Source organism: Periophthalmus magnuspinnatus, chromosome 7, assembly GCF_009829125.3.
Source record: "Periophthalmus magnuspinnatus isolate fPerMag1 chromosome 7, fPerMag1.2.pri, whole genome shotgun sequence".
Taxonomy (NCBI): Eukaryota; Metazoa; Chordata; class Actinopteri; order Gobiiformes; family Gobiidae; genus Periophthalmus; species Periophthalmus magnuspinnatus.
In genome coordinates this window covers 5,292,280-5,311,831 of record NC_047132.1, presented here as the reverse complement: position 1 = coordinate 5,311,831, position 19,552 = coordinate 5,292,280, and the positions used below count along the sequence as shown (strand labels likewise).

Below are 19,552 nucleotides of genomic sequence, written 5' to 3'. Positions count from 1 at the left end.
TCAGCCCTGGAATTGCCAATCTCTATTGAACCAAAGGCAGGGCCGACCCAGCCCATAAGCAGGGCCCCGAGGCCACCAGAGGGCCCCCAAGAGCACGTACATTTATATTGAAAACAATAATATATATCAAGTTTTATTGGTGTGTTTGCAGCAGCCTAAATGTCCCTTGAAAACAATTAAATTTGTTTTATACCTATAGTAGCGGATGTTGGTTGTATAAACAAATACAACTGGTCAAAGTGATGAGAGAAGAGTCATAATGTGTCAAATGTTAATCATCAATAGCAGAGTCAGGAGGCATGAGGGCATGTCAGGGGCCTCAGAGACAAACTCAGCTTAGGGCCCCCTGAAAGCTAGAGCCTGTCCTGACCAAAGCTAATACTAAAAGTAACTGTTAACATCAAAATTACAGCTTCAGACAGGCTAATAATAAAAGTTACTCAAACATGTGTGAATGAAACCAAGCACAACTCTGAGTACCGGTATGTTTTTAAGGAGGTAACAGCATTAGAACATGGTTCACGCTCAAAATGTTTCATAGTTAAATATATACAGTGGTGAAATGTAACAAAGTAAAAGTAGTAAAGCACTGCACTAAATCTTAGGTGTCTGTACTACATTTGACAGTGGATACTTTTTACTTTTACTTCACTCCATTTCAGAGAAGGTATCTTTTCTAGTCCACTACATTTTTCAAACTAAACTTAGTTTTTGTTTTACTTTTAGACTGAAAAGCAAAAGTCTTTTTTGTTATTGTTTAAGGGGTTTATTTTTAAAATGCTCCTAACTACAAATAAAAATTGATTTAATTGTTTCCGTTGAACAAAATTCAGCACAAATCTGTATCAGAATCACTACATTTGAAACCTTTTAAGACCTCGAAATCTGTGCGAAATACTTTATCTTTAAGTATATTTTTAAACAGGTGCTTTAATAGTTTTATTCAGGTGATACTTTAATTTCTTTGCTGTGGTATCTGTCCTTTTACCATCATTAATCTAACCAGCGCTCGCCACTGAATCCAGGCCATGGACTATTTGTTTTTACAGTGTTTGTAGCAGAGTTATTTAGCATTCTGTTCAAAGACTAGATTATAATCCACCAGACAATTCTTGTATTCTTTTGGCGACAAGCTTACAACCGCGGCTGCATCTCTGATACAGCAGCATAGCGGTCGCCTGTGTTCACCAGATAAAGAGCAACAATGGTTTTAATAGGCATCCCAGAGTCTCCATGAGCAGCGACACACATTTTCACACGTTCTCACAAAAGCCCAAATGTATTTTGAGTGGCAGATTAAGGGTATTGGTCAGGGACTCTGTATTGTCAACACTAAGAAGTGGCTAAATGTGTATTGGAGTGATAATTCGCACATTCTTTAACTTCAAAATGGCAAACAAAAAGGCGTTTGGGGAAAGGGGTTTCAACAGCTTCATAATTATAACATAAGCTTATTAAGTAATCTTGCTTCGTGACTTAATTTCTTTTGTAAGCATTAGTCATGACAGAGTAAGAGGTTTTGTCTTTTGTCTGAGTTCAATGACTCCGCCGTCATCTGGGAAAATTCAGCTTTGTGTCCAGTGGCAGTGTGGATAGTTAGACGGGTTAGACGGGTTCCAGTCGTACCAGCCTCTCGACACAATTAGCATTACAAAACATCTGCGTTTACAACTATTTTTAACAAGCGCAACTGAGCGACCTGTCAGCTGCAGAGGCCAGTGGCATGTCTCCAGTAGAGTTGTCAAAAAATACAAATCACCTATGCTAATTGATACATAAACTATTGAAACTAGATACTCATTGGAACAAGTATCAAAAAATCACTCAAAATCAGTCAAAATACAACCGAATTTGACCTTTTGTGGATAGATTTAGAATGGTTCAAAAGCTGAAAGATGCTAAAATTATTTGTGTTGAGAATGTCTTTATTATCATAGAGCAATTGGTATCGATTATCAAGCATCTTATAATAATTCCTTACATCGCTGATCAAAAGAGCAGTGGTAGAAGAAGTACTCAGTTTTGTTACTTAAAAGTACAGATACTCAAGCAAACGCAAAAGTATGACATGAAAAATATCTACTTCTGTAAAAGTATTAAAGTACTGGTTTAAAAATGTACTTAAAGAGTAGAAAGTAGTAGTTGTGGAGTTTTATACATGACTTTACTGTGAAAATTGCCAAAAGGTCCCTTAAGATATCTCCTTTAAGAAGTCTTTATGGTGTTGAATATGATATAGAAATTAATCCACTATTACAGAAACTACTGGGTATCATATTATACTTATCAAAAAATGTATTCTAGTTAACTGGAATACAGCCAATCCTCCTACATTTGAAATATTTAAACAACTTCTACAAGATATTTCTCATTTAGAGCATCAAACATATGCATTAAAACATAGGATGGACCTGTATGTGTGGACCTGATGTATTTTACTGTATGCATTATTATTTATTTATATGTGTGTATGTTTATAAGTATTATATGTGTATAAGTATGCATATATAAGGATGTATGTGTGTATGTATGTATATATATATATATATATATATATATATATATATATATATATATATATATATATATATATATATATATATATATATATATATGTGTGTGTGTGTGTGTGTGTGGGGGGGGGGGGTGTTAAAATGGAATAAAAGAGTAGAAAGCAAAAGTATTTTGTGCATATGTTGAGGTCAAATAAACCTTCAGCCTTTTCAGGAGGTTTCAAAAAATGAAAAAAAAAACTTTTACTTTTCAGTCCAGTTAAAAAATGTAGCGGAGTAGAAACACATAGCTTCTCTCAAATGTAGTGAAGTAAAAGTAAAGATAAAGTAAAGTACAGATACCTAACATTTTTACTTCAATATAGTACTTTACTACTGTTACATTCCACCACTGCAAAACAGAGTTAGTGTTGTAGTATCGAGACAACACTTGTCTCGCTCAGGAGTCTGAAGGATTAGCCTATGTGCTTGTTTTAAGTCAACAGGGGAAACTTGAACACTCAACAAGACAGACGTTAACAGAAAGGTGCAATACACAGTCCAAGAATCAAACTGAGGAACCTTCTGGTTGTGAGGCGAGGGTGCTAAACAGACATTCGAAATGAAATGTTTCTCCTAAACAAATATTCTATGTCACCACCATCGAATTATATCATAGTGATCTAAAGCAAATTGTTTTTTAAGATGATCTATTTAAATCTGAACAAAGGTGACATAATATGGTCAACATTAGTGCGTCATCATTAGTGAATAAATGAACTGTCAGTCAATTCGTTATTCTTCCAGTGTCATCTAATTGTCATTCTTAGCCTAACTGGTCCTCACTTGGTATTCCCCGTGTAATTATTTGTGTAGTATATGAAGCTGTACATATGTCATTAATATCCACATTCACGGTCTTGATGAATAAACCCTTTAGTCCTGGTTATTCACAGGATGTTGCCCTGCCTTCAAGTGTAAACACTGAGAAAACAGATTAGTTCTGCCGCTGTGGCTAAAGCAGATTAGCAGAGATTATTGCAAACATGCTGGATTAAAAAAGACAGTTTCACTCATGTCATTACACACTGACTTATCCCATATACCATTTGCTTTTGTGAAAACTTTAGGGGCAAAAAGCGTGAACTCTCGCTGACGGTTGAGGAATCCGACACTGCCTTAAGAATTCAATCTCCTAATTAACAACATCTTAACGGACATCAGTCACACCTCATCACAGCAATTATGCCTGAAATGTTTTGTCAGTGAAATGTGTAAGAGTGCACTTTGAGCCCACCCATTAACCCTACTCCCAAAAGAAAAGCTGCAGAATTCATCAATACCTCCTGACAAAAGCTTTCCTGCTTGACCACACCACTTAGCCATAAGGCAAGAACATAAACAATAGGGCTGCCTCTCACATACCATAATGTTATCTGCCGTTAGATATAAACCTATTGATTTGCTTACATGCACAATATTCATTCATCTGCATGGAAAAGTCAATATGCCCCTTGCAGGGACTTGATAAGGATGGATCATTTAGCACTGGGGCTACATTCAAACATAGCATTTGAATTATGTGCTGTTTAGCCAAAGGTTAAATTGGATGACCTGTGCACGTTTCGTCTTTTTCCTGGAAATTTATTATGTGGTTTACAAATTTAAAAATTTCTGTTGCTGATTTGCTGCTCACTTGACTGTGAAATTCAAGTATAGTTTTATTATTCTTCAAACTGTTTTCATGAAGTACGTATTTCTGCATTTTTTCAAATGTAAAGAGACACTGACTTAAATTCATCACCCCAAGACATAAAGACCTCAGTACAGCATAATGAAACAGTGTATTAGAGTGTGCACAACAAATCTGTACAGTCTCTATTACACTGTTTTATCTGATCTGCCTTGTCTGCTTTCAATGGCTCTTATTAGAGAGAATACTGCCATCAAGTGGTCTGTATTAGTAAGTCATCGTAACCTTAACTTAAAAAAAATATTATTTTCTATATATAAAACACTGCATATAATTGAAATTGGATGAAGTAACTGGTGAGTAGGCTTTATAAGAAATAAGCAAGTAAATTTAAAGTACACTTGTGTAGTTTGACCCATTTCATTTTTCCATTTCATCCTCTGATTTGTCCTTCTGGCCTATGTTCAAATGCACTGTATCCTCAGCAGTCCTCATTCCCACGGCTTCTTTATGCTTCTCCTCCTCCAGTTTCCTGTAGTTGAAGTAATGCATGATGAAGAAGAAGAGGCCAGGGACCAGCATAAACACTCCACATGTGTAGTACATGTATTTGTAGTCACCAAAAATATCCACCAAGGCTCCTGCAAAATAAATAAACATGCTGAAACATGCTGACTTTAATGCACATTTGTGAGACCCAAGTGACTGGACTGACCTGACATAGGAGGCCCCAGCAGCACAGGCCCACACTCTATAATAGTGCAAAGACCCACAGCTGTGGAGAAGCGCTTAGCTCCAACCAGGTCCATGAGAGTCTCAAAGAGAAGGGCCGATAACATCCCAAAAGCAAATCCAAAGAACACTGCATAGACCACCAGACCTGCGTATCCAGGGAGCAGTGGACACAGAAGGTGACACACACCATTGTATGAAACTGCAAAGGCAAAGAAGTACTGGATCTTTGGTCTGATCCATCTAGTGTTGCCAATGAAGCCAGTCGCTGGTCTGATAAACATATCTGAGAGGGCAAATATAGACAGCAAAAAAGCTGCAGAGTATTCATCTATTCCCTGATGTTTAGCGTAAGGTGCGAGGAAGACGACAGGTGCAAAGAAGCCAAAGAACAAGATGATATTCCCAACCAGATAAATGAGGAAACCTCTGTGTTTGAAGAGGGAGAAGTCGATGAATCTGTGCACACAGCTCTGGCTCTTAGGGCTGTCCTCGCTCCTGAGGGCCTCTGCACCAGAAGCCTCCTCTGCTCCATTAACCTCTAAAGGCTCTGTCTTTGGTTTGAACACAACCATTTTATTCACTGGCCTCATCAGAGAACCAGCCACACAGCAGTTCAGGACTATGGCTCCTAAAATGAGGAAACTCCCCCTCCAGCCAAACGAATCAAACAGAAACTGGTTCAGAGGAGCCAGGGTGAACAACACCACTGGGCTTCCTGTCATGGCAAGTCCATTGGCCAGTGGCCTTTTGGCCTGAAAATAAGTGCCGATTATGGTCAGGGCAGGCTGCAGGTTGAAGGCAAGGCCAAAACCTGGGAGTAAGAAGTGTTCAGAATTAAGTTATTATGTGGGCAGCAGGCAGAAGCAGACACTGTAATGTTGTGTTGGCAAATACATTTTACAGCTTTAGCTTCAACAGTCTGTGATTAATTAAAACATATACATATTAATTAGTTGCAAAAGAATAATAATAATCACATTACCTCCAATTACTCCAACACAAAGGTAAAGATGTACTATAGAGGTGCCAAATGATGCAGAGACCATGCCAACTCCAACCAAGAATCCACCCACTATCACCACAGGTCTGCTGCCATAACGGTTCACCAGAATACTGCTGATGGGCCCTGCATATCATGAACTCTAGTTTAACCACGTTCATTTGTTTAATGATTAAAATATTTTAAAGCATGACTAACCTGCTGCATACATAGTGGCGAGCATGACTGAGGACACCCATGCTATCTCACTGTAGGACACGCCAAAATATTCCTGAATCTCCTTGAAGTACACGGTGAGAGACTTGGGGAAAGCGTAGGAGAATCCTATAGAGATGAAAGCAGCCAGAACAACCACCCAGCCCCAGCCTCCGTCCGGGGGAGTGTAGCCCAGATTGGTTGTAGCTGGAGGAGGCATATTTGGTGCACCTGCTGCGTAGTGGTAACAGAGCAGACAATTCAACAGTGCATAAATAACTGCATATTACTGATGTAATGCGGCCACATTGTGCAGGCAATATTGACTTTGTTGACATACCACAACAGCTCACGTCTCCTCAGTCTCTACAAAAGAAAGTGTGGATCACGGGGCTTGTTTTTGAGCTGCACTCTGGGACTTTGGGGCAGAAAGTCACAGTGGGGAGGTCTTTGATCCCATGACGTGTGCTCGAATAACCTTTAATACACACAAAAGCAAGGGGCCTGTCTGGGGACCGCATATTTGGGACACATTTAAAGGAGACATACGCCATTCTAAAACATACAGATTATTTTAAACCATTTTATTAACAACCAGTTTACTATGCACTGCACAACAGGTAACTAGTAATCATAGAATACTTGAGTCAACACCCTAATTTTATTCATCATATCTCTTTAAATAAAAAGACAATTCATAAAATTTGTTGGTCGACCACACTGTAAAAATGTGGTCGTGGTTTAGACACCAGGCAGAACATTGAGTTTTAGGTTCGATGAACAAGTGGAAATTGACAAATAATACTTTATCATGGCTTCATACAGAAATATGTATCTATAATATAGATTATTAGTTCATCTTAGTCCTAATTATAATTATTTGTAAGATCATTTTTTTTAAAGTAATATTGCTGTCTAAAATCACGATATAGTGACCTTCTGATAATGAGCTTGTCTTTATACAGTATATTATGTTAACCTTACAACAAAGGTAGGTTTGAAAGGGCAAACTGGCTTTACCACAACTAATGTTTTACAGTATATTAGTTCTTCTAATTTCTAAACTTTCAAACCAAAATGTTTTCAGCTGTTGACAGCTTGTTAGGAAGTCTGTGCTGTTTCCTGGTAGAAAGGTTCATGTTTCTATTTCAGATGTTAAATTGTCTTTTTGGTACAAATTTTGTTGAGTTGAGTCTTCAGCAGTCCTCATTTCTACAGATGCGCTCTTTCGCTGCTCCTCCTCCTGTTTCTTGTAGTTGTAGTAGTGCATTATAAAAAAGAAGATGCCAGGGAGCAGCATTAGAACTCCACATGTGTAGTACATGTATTTGTAGTCTCCAAAGGTGTCCACCATTGCACCTACAGAAAACAACTGTTTAATTATGGCTGATATCTACTGTTTCAGCTGTAATATAGTTTTACTCACCTGATATCGGTGGTCCAAGCAGAACAGGAGCACACTCTATGATGGTGACCAGCCCCACTGCACTGGAAAAACGCTTAGCTCCAACCAGATCCATGAGAGTCTCAAAGAGCAAGGCACAGACCATGCCAAAGGCAATGCCAAAGATGATGGCATAGACCACCAGACCTGCATATCCAGAGAACAGTGGACACAGGAGGTGACACACACCATTGTATGAAACTGCAAGGGCAAAGAAGTACTGGATCTTTGGTCTGATCCATCTAGTGTTGCCAATGAAGCCAGTCGCTGGTCTGATAAACATATCTGAGAGGGCAAATATAGACAGCAAAAAAGCTGCAGAGTATTCATCTATTCCCTGATGTTTAGCGTAAGGTGCGAGGAAGACGATTGGAGCAAAAAATCCAAAGAACATCACAACATTTCCGACCAGGTAAATGAGGAAACCTCTGTGTTTGAAGAGGGAGAAGTCGATGAATCTGTGCACACAGCTCTGGCTCTTAGGGCTGTCCTCGCTCCTGAGGGCCTCTGCACCAGAAGCCTCCTCTGCTCCATTAACCTCTAAAGGCTCTGTCTTTGGTTTGAACACAACCATTTTATTCACTGGCCTCATCAGAGAACCAGCCACACAGCAGTTCAGGACTATGGCTCCTAAAATGAGGAAACTCCCCCTCCAACCAAACGAATCAAACAGAAACTGGTTCAGAGGAGCCAGGGTGAACAACACCACTGGGCTTCCTGTCATGGCAAGTCCATTGGCCAGTGGCCTTTTGGCCTGAAAATAAGTGCCGATTATGGTCAGGGCAGGCTGCAGGTTGAAGGCAAGGCCAAAACCTGGCGAGAAGAACAAGTATTGAAAATAAAGCAATGCATTTACTGACTATAATTGTTAAACATGTAATTGAAATTACCCCCAATTACTCCAACACAGAGGTAAAGATGAATGATGGAAGTGCCTAAGGATGCTAGGATCATGCCAGCACTGAGAATCAGTCCCCCCACCATCACCACAGGTCTGCTGCCATAACGGTTCACCAGCACACTGCTGATGGGCCCTGCATGTAGTAAACTTCAGTTAAACCATGTTTACTTTCTAATGACTTTAACATTGTAAAAAGTGACTAACCTGCTGCATACATGGAGGCGAGCATGACTGAGGACACCCATGCTATCTCACTGTAGGACACACCAAAATATTCCTGAATCTCCTTGAAGTACACAGTGAGAGACTTGGGGAAAGCGTAGGAGAATCCTATAGAGATGAAAGCAGCCAGAACGACCACCCAGCCCCAGCCTCCGTCCGGGGGAGTGTAGCCCAGGTTATTTGTAGTTGGAGGAGGCATATTTGGTGCACCTGATGGGAAGGTGAAAACAATAATATTATTAATGCAGTGGAAAAAGCTAAAAGTAATACATCTGTTTCCTTTTAATGTCCATAGGCAGTGTTAGAAATTAACAACAAAGAAGCACATAAAATATAGACTGCCACAAAATTGTTTTAAACTCCGCACATCAATGTATTGAAAGAAAGAAACAAAAAAACAAAACAAACAAACAAAAAAAAACAAAAAAAAAACCCCAAATAAATAAATGAAGATGTAAAAGCTGGTCAGTAGAAAAGAGTAACATAAAATGAATTGATGTCGTGCTTTTGCTATCTGTGAAATCAGTCAATCAGGACAGCACGTATACATAATCTGGGCATTGTTCTAGTTATTAGAAACTCCCACATTAGAAATGTGGGAGTTTTCGGTCTGAAAACTGAAATTATTATCTAGAATCAGGACATATGGATCATTGCATCTTCTCCGGTAAATGCAACTAACCTCGGACCTCAGACAAACTTATTTTCATCACCTTAATACTAATAAACAACAGTTTTTGATAGTAGTTGATTCATATGATTTTACTTTAAAAATGACGCAATCACGTACACGGAAGTAACGAGCGTTGGCCACGCCCCCTCAGAACATCGAGACACGAGCGGCTCTGGTGAATCTTTCTACACTGTTACACTGTCAAGTCCTTTTTCATGATCGACTTGGCTTTATTGAACACAAGTGCACAGTGTCTTTGCGGGGTTACCTTCTTATCGTTGTTTTATACATAAACAGTGTGAGGCTGTTGCTCTTGTGTAAGTCTGTGTGGTGTTAGCTAATGTCAGCTAGCACAGCATTCTACACGGGCTCACAACTGTTATTCTAAGGTTACCCTCAAAATCAAAAGAGTTGATCAAAATGAATGTGTTCAGAATGTCTTTGAGCTCGGGTGTGGCGATAAGAGCAGTGCTGTGCAGAGTACAGCTCAGGAGCAGTCACGCCAGTCCCAGGTCTGCACCTGTTAAAGTAAGTGTCTCCTCATGGTCCACTGACATCATGTGTGCGTGATCAAACATGATTAAGATCAATATACAAACACATCATATGTAAAAGCATGCATACGTCTCTGTCTGGTAGTTAATAGCTTCATCTTTTGAAAGTTTTGTGGGCGTGTAATACTTAAGTTATAAATAACACATCGCTTATCAGTGACAGCTGAAATCTAAACATCTAGTAAACATTAAAAAATCAGCATGTTAAAGAGGATTCACCTTAAAGCTCTAGGTTCAGGCAGTACGCCAGCAGCAAAAGCAGCAGTAGTAGTATACATGTGTTCTGTCGGCCTGTCAAAGTATGTGAACCATGCCAGTTCTGCTCATCTCAAGTGTCCCCATGGTTTAAAGCACCTTTCTCTAAGTTGAATTTGCTGACCCATGCTGACTCCTTAAATACAAACATAGGTTGTTTGTACTTACTTGAACTCAGTGGTAGTGGGTTGTCATGAGTCCGTCCTCATACATGTAGTAAACCCGCACATCTTGTTATAAACCAGTTCTCAGTGTGAACAGCTGGCCTCAAACTGCTCCCAGGCTGTGGAATGCACTTCCTAAAGATATCAGAAAGAGAAACCTGGTGTCTAATTGAGTGTGCTGTGTAGGAAACTTTTTTAAATCTATTTTCCATGTGCTAGGAAACTCCTTTTTTTTTTAGTAACATGAAGTAATAAGGGGTGTCACAATATCAAATTATAATTAACAATATAAAAAAGAAGCAACATAATGGTTATTCACTCTTACACTCCCAGTAACATTTACTTTAATGTATGAAAGATTACCAGGCCTTTAGTGACAAACTTCATAAAATCTAAAAAGTTCTAAAGTAAAACTATTGCAAATAACTTATTTTTGATTGTCAAATTCTCATGATTGTCAGTGCTGGATAAAGTACCGGTACTCAATTTTGTGACTTAAGTAAAAATACAGCTACAGAGGTAAAAAGTTAGTCTAGTAAAAATACCACATGAAAAAATCTGCTTAACTAGAACTACTTGAGTACGTGTTTATAAATGTACTTTTAGAGTAAAAAGTAAAAGTATTTCACAGCAAGTGTTGTTAATATGCGAAAGAAGTGTTACATTTTGAGATTTGTTGATTCAAAAATGCTACATATTTTGATCAACAGCAGCAATACAAATCCTTCTTAATTTTCATATGAATTTTTGGTATTTACTTTTGTTTGCTTTAGTCATGAACATGGTAAAAATAACCCCTCAAATTATATGAAAAGTACTTTTTTTTTTTTTACAGATACTGCTCTCAAATGTAGTGAAGTAAAAGTAAAAAGTATCTACTATCAAATGTACTTCAGTAAAATTTTTAGGAATCTGTACTTTACTTTACTCAGTACTACTTGTACTTCATTAACTTCCACCACTGATCATTTTTAATTTTATTTATTATTTTTTATCATAAATATTGTGGCATGTATTATCACACCTCTGAGGCAGTACATAAGATCTGGATAATTTAGGCTTTTTTGAAGTGATCTTATATTATTTTATTCCTTATAGCAAATGTGTGTTGTAATGATTTTGTTTTTGTTTGTTTTTTCTGTATTACAGGTTTTATATGATGGGCTTTGTCCCATATGTGTGACAGAGATCCGGTTTCTCCAGTATCTGCAGAGGAAACAACCTGGCAAAGTGGATTTTATCGATATCTCTCTCCCAGGTAAAGATGTCATGATAACATATGATTTTTGTGAGAAATCAAACTTTCTGAATTATCAAGTAAAGTTGAGGTAAACAGGCAGATAAAAAAGCACTTTGCATTACTAAATGACTTCTAAAATTGTCACGATTATTATTTTTTAGTTGAATGGTCACAATTATCGATAAACCTAATAATCTTGACATCCCTACTCCCAGGATATGATGGAGCAAAGCACAATGACATCAGCTACGAGATGGCCATGGAGGAAATGCATGTTATAGATGAGAAAAATACGGTACATACTTTTAAAATATAATTTTGACATACATGACCAGTCAAAAGTTTGGACACACAATCTCATTCAGTGTTTTTTTTTAATTTATTTTGACTATTTCTACATTTTAGATACATATGGAAGTCATCAAAATATAAAGCAAGATATATGGAATTATGTAGTAAGAAAAAGTTAAATAACTCTTTCATTTATTTATTTTTTCTGCTACATAGTTCCCTATATCTTACTTAATATATTTGGTGTCTTCTGTCTGTATATAAAATGTAGAAAGTAGTCAAAATAAAGACAAAAAACATTGCATGAGATGGTGTGTCCAAACCTTTGACTGGTAGTGTACGTGTGTGCTTTTTGTTTGTATTTAATAATCCTAATACTTTGTTGACTTTGTAGGTTCACCGTGGCGTTCCCGCATTCTATGTTATGTACTCTGCAGTGGGACTCGGATGGTTGGGGCGCCTCCTCATGTGGCCTCCTGTAAGACCTTTAATGGATAAATTTTATGACATATTTGCCAGAAATCGCCTAAAGTGGACAGGGCGTGGAGGTGAATGCACCACTGGACGCTGTGAAAAGAAAACAAACTGAAATCAAAAATTTCAGTAGGTACTCCACTGTGGGCTTTATATGCACTTTATTAACTGTAATGCAAGTGTAAGACGTGGTTAAATATGCAAATGGTTGTTTTTTATAATAATTACTACAGTAATGAAAGAAATAGAGATGTCTTTTTGAGTAACAATGGAAATTAAAGAGACATTAGCTGTATATTTATATGATCATGCAATAAATTACTTTATATCACAGATGAATAAAGTTTGTAAATTTGTGAACTTTACCATCACTTAAAATACATTATTTGGTCTTTATTATTCATTTTAAAATCCTGGTATCAGCAGATATCGTTTTTCGGCCACAGGAGCTAGTCAAATATTGGATATTCGTATTGGCTCAAAAAATCCAGATTGCACTGTAAGAGTGAGGAGGTGTTTTTTATGGTAAGTAAATATTGGAAGAGCTGCTACATAAACATATAATACACTTGAACATCCTGCCAGTGTCACGCGATCTAACCACATGCAAAATACACAATGTCCAAAGTCATAATAATGTTCCAAAAATGCATATATAGTTACAGTTACCACTGTTTGGCCACTAGATGTCCATGTAGTGCAAGCAAACTTATCACCATGTGCACTGCTTCATGTCAGTGCAAAGACTATATTAAGGAGCATACAGTATATAAGAAATGGTAAGATTATACAGTTGCACATAGATTTGTAAATACATTTTGATGATTTACAGAAATGGTACCAAATAGCCAACATTTTGTTCAGCTGTTTTTTTTTTTTATGTTTATTGCTCTCACTAATTTTAGACTGGCGCTTCTAGTCAGCTCATGAGCGCAGACCTTAAGACCCTAAGGTCTTATCAGGCATTGGTCAGTGAGGTCGACCCCCCTGAGCTCCACCAATGGGATCACAGCTCAGAAGAAGCAAAAGATCAACAAAGAAGCAAAACACAACACTAACCTGACTGGCATGTCAATTTTGGACTGTGAGCTTTTTCTACTTTAAGCTGACAGAAAAGGCAGAAGTCAACCTTGTGTCTCAGGTACTTTTTTTCTTGTTATTGAGTGAGAGCATAAGCTGCTTTGAGGCATGACCTTCCCCCAGCAAAGGCAAAACAAACTGCATAGACACAATGTAAATGAATAAACACATTTTATACAAGGGCACAGTATTTCAAAAATGTTTCACTCTGAAAACTCAATACCCTGTAGGCTTTAACCTGTGTTTCAATGTCTAAAGAAAGCATATGGTTATTTTTTATGATTTCACAACTTGCTTGTCATATGCAAATACATGCTAGTGTTTGTGCCTAAAGGCATTTAACACCTCCACTGTTATTTATAGTTCCCACAGTGTGCCCCTGTACAATAACTGGTAGTTTCAAAAACAAGTTATAAATAAGACCTTACAGAATGAGGACAAATAAAACACCGGCTGATTTTTAATGTTATGATTTTGCATAAATGTGTCATATCTTTTACGCAGATAAAATATGGGCCGATATCTCAACTTCTGTTCAAGATCTGTGAACTCAACTCTGAAATCTTACTGCAAAATCAAGTACCTAATGAGTATTCTGAGGAAAATCCACTGTCGAGAACCATTCAAGTGCTCATTTCAACCTCTGTGTTTTTCAACTACCCCAGTCAGACAGACATGTGGACACAAATACCACAGTAATACATTCTCCAAATATTACCACCCAGCCTACAAAATAAAATATTCATGCAAACATTTTTACTCTACCTCTTCTAGCAGGGATGAATTCAAGGTTGAGGCTCCAGTAGGAATTTTGGAGGAAACTCGAGAAAACAGTCAACTAAGCAGACTTGGTGGCCGCCTGGGTCAATCATTCAATCAGTTGTCAACACATATTAACATGTATTTCAAAAGAAAGAACACTAGTACTATACCTCCAGATAAAAGTGCAAATACTCTGCAATGTAATACAAGTACACCAAGACCTCTTCAGACAGGACAGGAATGCAATTTACCTCAAAATAAAGCCACATTACAAACATGCAATGACAATGAAACAATTCCATCTCCTTCACACAAAAATTTAGGTGTACAACTTTTTCACCCCAACTATTTGGCAACACGATTTGGGGAAAGCTACAGTTACGTTGCCAAACACATCAATTTGGTTTTCACACGAGGGAATGCTAAAGGTAAAGAACAGGATCATTTTGATATGCATTCAAGAAGTGAGCAGGTTAACACAAGAAAGATTAAAAATGTCTCATCAGATGCCGCTCAAGGCAATCAAAAAAGCACAAATATACAAAATCCTACCTCAGACAACTGGGAAGAAGGTTATGCGATGTTTGCTTCACACATTAACAGATACTTTGGAGCTGTTATTACTGATAAGAAGAAATCCATGGAACATACCTTGCAACAAACCTCCAAAGAGTTACCAAACAAACCAAATCAATTGTTTGAATCAAAAGATGGAATGGATAGCCTTTTCCACAGCAGCTACAGTGCAACACATTTTGGCGAGAATCATTTGCAAATGGCAAATCACATCAATCAGTATTTCAAAGAAGAAAGTTTAGAAGAGTATGATCCAAATGAAAGAGAGGTGGATCCAGATTTGATAAACTCAGGCCAAATGAAAGCAATTTCTTTTATGGACTGCCTACTACATCCTTCCAGTGCTATCCCGGATTTACTCAACACATATCTGAGACCAAAACAAATCAACAATGTAACTTCACCAAGGACAACATGGAATAATAAGGTGAATTTTTAACTTTGATGCCCCATATTGGCATAGAGACATCCTTTGACTGTGTCCATTGTAATTCAAAACAATATTATTAAGTCAAATGGATTTTAAAGTTGTTTTTCATTTGACCTAATAGTATTGTATTGGATTATTATTGTACTGGCATAATTGAAATTAACTTGCACAGAATAACTTGTTTTTTATTTTCCAACAGTTCCTAAACAAAAGACAAGCAGAGGAAGCTACTTATAATTTGATAACCACACTGGAGCAGACCTCCTCCCCAGACGTCCTGGCGTCCTGCATTGAAGCGCTCAGTGAACACCTCATTCGGTACCCTTCATGCAGGATGGTCTTGTGGCAGGTATGAAACAAACAAATAGAAGGCTGACAGTCCTGCTTTAGTCTTGTGTTAGTCCTGATTCAGATCTGGTGATCAGTCCTCGTGTTTAGTCGTTGTTCAGTCCTAGTTCAGTCCTAATTATTACATTGTGTTTTTGTAGAAGAAAACTGCTGTGTTACTACTACAAAAACGTCGCTCCTATAAACAGCACGAGAGCCTCCAAAATGCCATCAGAGAAGTCCTTAGTCTGGTGGGATATGTCAATCCAGTTAAAGGGAGAGGCATCAGGGTGCTGTCTATCGATGGTGGTGGTACAAGGTCAAACTTAACATATTTGCTATACACAATTAGCCTTTATTTATATTGTAAAATAAATGTTAATTGATTTCTTTCAATTTTGTGTTTTAGAGGTGTAGTTCCTCTGCAAGTGTTAAAGGTTTTAGAAGCTCAAACAGGCAGGAAGATACATCAGTTATTCGACTATATTTGTGGCGTAAGCACAGGTAAGTAACTATGCTGGGAGACATTTGAACATCTATGGATAAATATGCCTGTCACAATAACATAAACTATATCGACTTATTGTTCAATAAATGAAGCATGGAACAATCATTTTTAAGGGTCAGTATTTATCATGGGTACTTTTTTGTGCTAGTGGGCAAGTTTTTGTTATTTTTCTGTCCTATAATATGATTTGAGCTGTAGAGGGTTGAATAAATACTTCTATGACTCATTAAAAACACAAACTAACCAAGTGTTAAAGTGTTTCAATCGTCTACTTATTTATTGCAGCTCATGCTTTTTTACAATATTGTAAATTTAGATTTAATCAACTTTCAATATGATTGTTTATCATTTATATTTTTAAGGATATATTTACTGAGATGGTATATTGTTATTATGTGGTATTCTTTTTGTCAGGTGCTATCCTTGCCTTTATGCTGGGTCTGGCCCATTTTTCCCTCAGAGAGTGTGAGGATATGTATCGACGCTTTGGATCGGAGGTTTTCTGTCAGAATCCGTTTGTGGGAACAGTGCAGATGGGCTGGAGTCACTCATATTACAACACAGAGACCTGGGAGAACATACTCAGGTAATGATTGTCTTTCTACTCTGGAAAATGAAGATTTAACTCTCTCAGATGAATATAAGAGCCTTTACTTATAAAAGTGTAAAGGGATAGGGCAGTAATATTGAGTCTCAGGAGGATCATTGTGGAAATATCTTCAAAATCAGTTAATTAACTAAATTAAGTTAATTTTACAGCCTGAATGGAAAGTTATGAGTGTTAAGATGTCATGTGAAACTAATCATTTCACATTTATTATTGTCACCTGTCATCTGTCTGAGGAGGAGGTTCAAAACTGTGTTAACATAAAAAAAAAAAAAATAAAAAAAAAAACTAATAATAAAATAACAAAAACAAATGTCTGAAATCATTTTAAATATGTTTCACAGTTGTCAATGAGCAAATTGTAAAATAATTGTTATGTGTTGTTGCTACACACTGTATGTTATAGTTATATATGACAAAGTACAAGGAAAAAAAAGCATATGTCTCTAAAATGATCATCTTGACCTTTTAACAGAGAGAAGTTCGGGGAGAGACTGCTCATTAAAACAGCAAGGGATGAGTTAAGCCCAAAGGTAACATTAAGATGTAAAGGCTTTGAAAAACAAAATTCTGACTTGATAATTGTTTATTTAATTTTAGGTTTCAGCTGTCAGTGCTGTTGTGAACTGGGGAACAAGTCCAAAAGCCTTTGTTTTCCGTAACTACAACCACAGTCCAGGATCGCTGAGTCGATACGCAGGAGGCAGTGGGTACCAGATGTGGCAGGCGGTCAGAGCCTCGTCAGCTGCTCCGGGATACTTTCAAGAGTTCATTTTACAGGGAGATATTCACCAGGTAGGAAAGTGCAGCCCGTATTTCTATTCTAATTATTTGGACCATTTATTTATAAGAAATAAACATAAAGTACCATTATATATTCTGAAGTGCTCTTCTTTTTACTGGAAAAATTAATTGGCTTTTAAGTGACATCACAGGATATAAAAGTGTCAAAAGTGGCACCAAGTTTAATGTATTTTGTCAGGAAAGTGCACATAAGTGAAATATATTTACTCTTGTTGAAAATGTGGCTGGATTATTGAATTGCACCAGTGTGTCTTCTATTATAATTAGAATTGCACGTGGCGATTGCGACAGTGGGATATGCATCACAGCGAAGATCCTGCTGCTCATTCCTGCATCGCAACCACCCCTGCATCAGTAGAGCTGTAGAGCAATTTAATATCTCAGCTATGTATATTATATATCATTGCATTCAGGTCGTCATTGTGCAAAAAAGCACAAGTTACGCACGATTTAACACTTCTAAAAATGTCTTTTTTCTTTGCAGGTTTGCCACACACCTACATTTTATGATAACACATAAACACATAGGTCTAGTTCATTTGGATGAATTTTCAAACCTTTTGATTGAAAATCCATTGTGGAAAAAATGTAAGTGTGAGGGGGAAAAAAATTGTGAAAATTGTGTTCCGTCCACAATATCCGACTTCCTGTAGGATTTAGGGTGGGTCAGAATATAATTTTTCACTTGTCTTGACATGGGCTATGCTGATATCAAATGTCATTCATCTAAGCTGAAACCTGCACATGTGCCCCATTGGGTCCATTCAAATACAAGAGACAATCCAAGAGTTGAAGACAGAATTTTTTTTTACTTTTTCAAAAATTGCCATTTGTTGAAAATTCACCACAACCACACCCAATGTTGTATCAAAAATTAAATTGATAATATTTAATTGCACATGGGTTTAGTGTTTTTGAAGTGTTTTCGATGAAAACTGTTCGAGGAGATGTCAAAAGTACAACAGTGTGTGTTTTTGTCAGTCGCAGGTTTGATCCAATATAGCCAACTTGATTTAGATTTTTTTTTCCAGGCCAGGCTCCCGTTGGCCCCATCAAAATAGATTTTTGAAATGTCGCTACTGAGTCATCTTTCATTATGTTTTCTTGTTTTCTTCACTCAAAATGAGAGTTCATCGAGTTCTAATTTTCAGTAATGCTTACTGACATGCACATTCATGTTTAATATTTATATAGATTAGTTGATTCTTGCTCAGGACTCACTGCACAGTTTTAATTAGTTATTCTCCGGAATGATTCTAGTCCCTTGGCTCAGGCCTAATTATTACAGCATATGGACTTGTGTATCACTCATAGAGTTACACTGACATCATTAAAAAGGAAAATAAAAATTCAAGTCTGTCAGCTGGACAAAAAGATGTTTCGCTGCTCATCCAGTTGACAGATTTGAATTTTTCTTTTACTATGGATCAGACCTGGATGACTGAGGATGACACAGGCATCATTAAAAAGGCAGTCCAGCGACAACAATTACCAATTAACTGTCCATTCTTGTTCTGTATAAAAATCCTCAAAATGGTGCCCATGACAGGAAACATACAACATTGCAATGCAGTTTGAAGCTCAATAATATTTTGATTCTATATGACTTTTAGGACGGGGGAATCCTTCTGAACAACCCATGTGCTTTAGCGGTGCACGAGAGCCGTCTGCTGTGGCCTCACCAGCCCTTCCAGTGTGTGCTTTCTCTGGGCACTGGTCGCTATGACAGTGTGAAGAGAAACCCAGCCACCTCCACCAGTCTGAGGGCCAAAATCAGCAACCTCATCTGCAGCGCCACTGACACTGAAGGAGTCCACACACTTTTGGACGACCTTCTTGCCCCTAACGTGTATTTCCGATTCAACCCCACGATGAGCGCGGTGGTTTCCCTTGACGAAAGCCGACCTGGAGCCTTGGAGGTACTCAGGCAAGATACGCAAGAGTACCTGGAGAGGAATCATCCTAAACTGGCCAGACTGTGCTTGGTTCTTGGAGCAGAACGTTCAGCTATGAGCAAAACTATGGACTGGATGAGTGAGAGGGCTTGGGGAATGAAGCAGCGTTGGGTGTGACTAGATAGATATGCCCATTAAAACTACTGCAGCTGTATCTACTACATCAGAGA

At 37.7% G+C, this 19,552-nt stretch overlaps 4 protein-coding genes across 5 annotated transcripts; 2 read left to right on the top strand and 2 right to left on the bottom strand.

Annotated features, from left to right (window-relative positions):
* Positions 1-4,414: 4,414 nt before the first annotated feature.
* On the bottom strand, positions 4,415-10,359 carry LOC117373499 (monocarboxylate transporter 2-like). The gene is made up of 6 exons (XM_055222982.1): positions 10,333-10,359; positions 6,119-6,346; positions 5,903-6,046; positions 4,901-5,731; positions 4,587-4,826; positions 4,415-4,470 (listed from the first exon to the last, which is right to left on the bottom strand). Exons 2-5 carry the CDS (start codon positions 6,333-6,335, stop codon positions 4,606-4,608), a joined length of 1,413 nt encoding a protein of 470 aa, XP_055078957.1. The 5' UTR covers positions 6,336-6,346; positions 10,333-10,359; the 3' UTR covers positions 4,415-4,470; positions 4,587-4,605.
* Positions 7,178-10,363, bottom strand: LOC117373498 (monocarboxylate transporter 2-like). The gene is made up of 5 exons (XM_033969544.2): positions 10,333-10,363; positions 8,665-8,892; positions 8,450-8,593; positions 7,542-8,372; positions 7,178-7,474 (listed from the first exon to the last, which is right to left on the bottom strand). Exons 2-5 carry the CDS (start codon positions 8,879-8,881, stop codon positions 7,251-7,253), a joined length of 1,416 nt encoding a protein of 471 aa, XP_033825435.1. The 5' UTR covers positions 8,882-8,892; positions 10,333-10,363; the 3' UTR covers positions 7,178-7,250.
* LOC117373500 (uncharacterized) lies at positions 9,608-12,502 on the top strand. Its single transcript, XM_033969547.2, has 4 exons — positions 9,608-9,883; positions 11,478-11,586; positions 11,784-11,863; positions 12,254-12,502. The coding sequence occupies exons 1-4, from the start codon at positions 9,776-9,778 to the stop codon at positions 12,446-12,448; spliced, it is 492 nt and encodes a 163-aa protein (XP_033825438.1). The 5' UTR covers positions 9,608-9,775; the 3' UTR covers positions 12,449-12,502.
* An 846-nt stretch (positions 12,503-13,348) lies between these two features.
* LOC117373630 (calcium-independent phospholipase A2-gamma-like) lies at positions 13,349-19,547 on the top strand. 2 transcript variants are annotated; one of them, XM_055222911.1, is made up of 10 exons: positions 13,349-13,474; positions 13,918-14,108; positions 14,188-15,178; positions 15,381-15,530; positions 15,670-15,827; positions 15,918-16,012; positions 16,431-16,602; positions 17,099-17,156; positions 17,224-17,418; positions 19,041-19,547. In XM_055222911.1, the coding sequence occupies exons 2-10, from the start codon at positions 14,089-14,091 to the stop codon at positions 19,497-19,499; spliced, it is 2,298 nt and encodes a 765-aa protein (XP_055078886.1). In that variant the 5' UTR covers positions 13,349-13,474; positions 13,918-14,088; the 3' UTR covers positions 19,500-19,547. The 2 variants fall into 2 exon arrangements, with proteins under 2 accessions (XP_055078886.1, XP_033825589.2); XM_033969698.2 differs by having other exon boundaries at positions 13,918-15,178.
* Positions 19,548-19,552: the final 5 nt, after the last annotated feature.

Excerpts from the sequence above, each read along its gene's own strand:
- LOC117373499 (XM_055222982.1), bottom strand. The coding sequence starts at position 6,335 with ATGCCTCCTCCAGCTACAACCAATCTGGGCTACACTCCCCCGGACGGA. Across the intron at positions 5,732-5,902 it reads TTGTGTTGGAGTAATTGGAG|GTTTTGGCCTTGCCTTCAAC; the intron begins GTAATGTGATTA and ends TCTTACTCCCAG. Across the intron at positions 4,827-4,900 it reads GCTGGGGCCTCCTATGTCAG|GAGCCTTGGTGGATATTTTT; the intron begins GTCAGTCCAGTC and ends TTTATTTTGCAG.
- LOC117373498 (XM_033969544.2), bottom strand. The coding sequence starts at position 8,881 with ATGCCTCCTCCAACTACAAATAACCTGGGCTACACTCCCCCGGACGGA. Across the intron at positions 8,594-8,664 it reads CGCCTCCATGTATGCAGCAG|GGCCCATCAGCAGTGTGCTG; the intron begins GTTAGTCACTTT and ends TACTACATGCAG. Across the intron at positions 7,475-7,541 it reads GCTTGGACCACCGATATCAG|GTGCAATGGTGGACACCTTT; the intron begins GTGAGTAAAACT and ends TGTTTTCTGTAG.
- LOC117373500 (XM_033969547.2), top strand. The coding sequence starts at position 9,776 with ATGAATGTGTTCAGAATGTCTTTGAGCTCGGGTGTGGCGATAAGAGCA. Across the intron at positions 9,884-11,477 it reads CCAGGTCTGCACCTGTTAAA|GTTTTATATGATGGGCTTTG; the intron begins GTAAGTGTCTCC and ends TCTGTATTACAG. Across the intron at positions 11,587-11,783 it reads TATCGATATCTCTCTCCCAG|GATATGATGGAGCAAAGCAC; the intron begins GTAAAGATGTCA and ends CCCTACTCCCAG.
- LOC117373630 (XM_033969698.2), top strand. The coding sequence starts at position 13,925 with ATGGGCCGATATCTCAACTTCTGTTCAAGATCTGTGAACTCAACTCTG. Across the intron at positions 16,603-17,098 it reads ACCTGGGAGAACATACTCAG|AGAGAAGTTCGGGGAGAGAC; the intron begins GTAATGATTGTC and ends ACCTTTTAACAG. Across the intron at positions 17,157-17,223 it reads GGGATGAGTTAAGCCCAAAG|GTTTCAGCTGTCAGTGCTGT; the intron begins GTAACATTAAGA and ends ATTTAATTTTAG.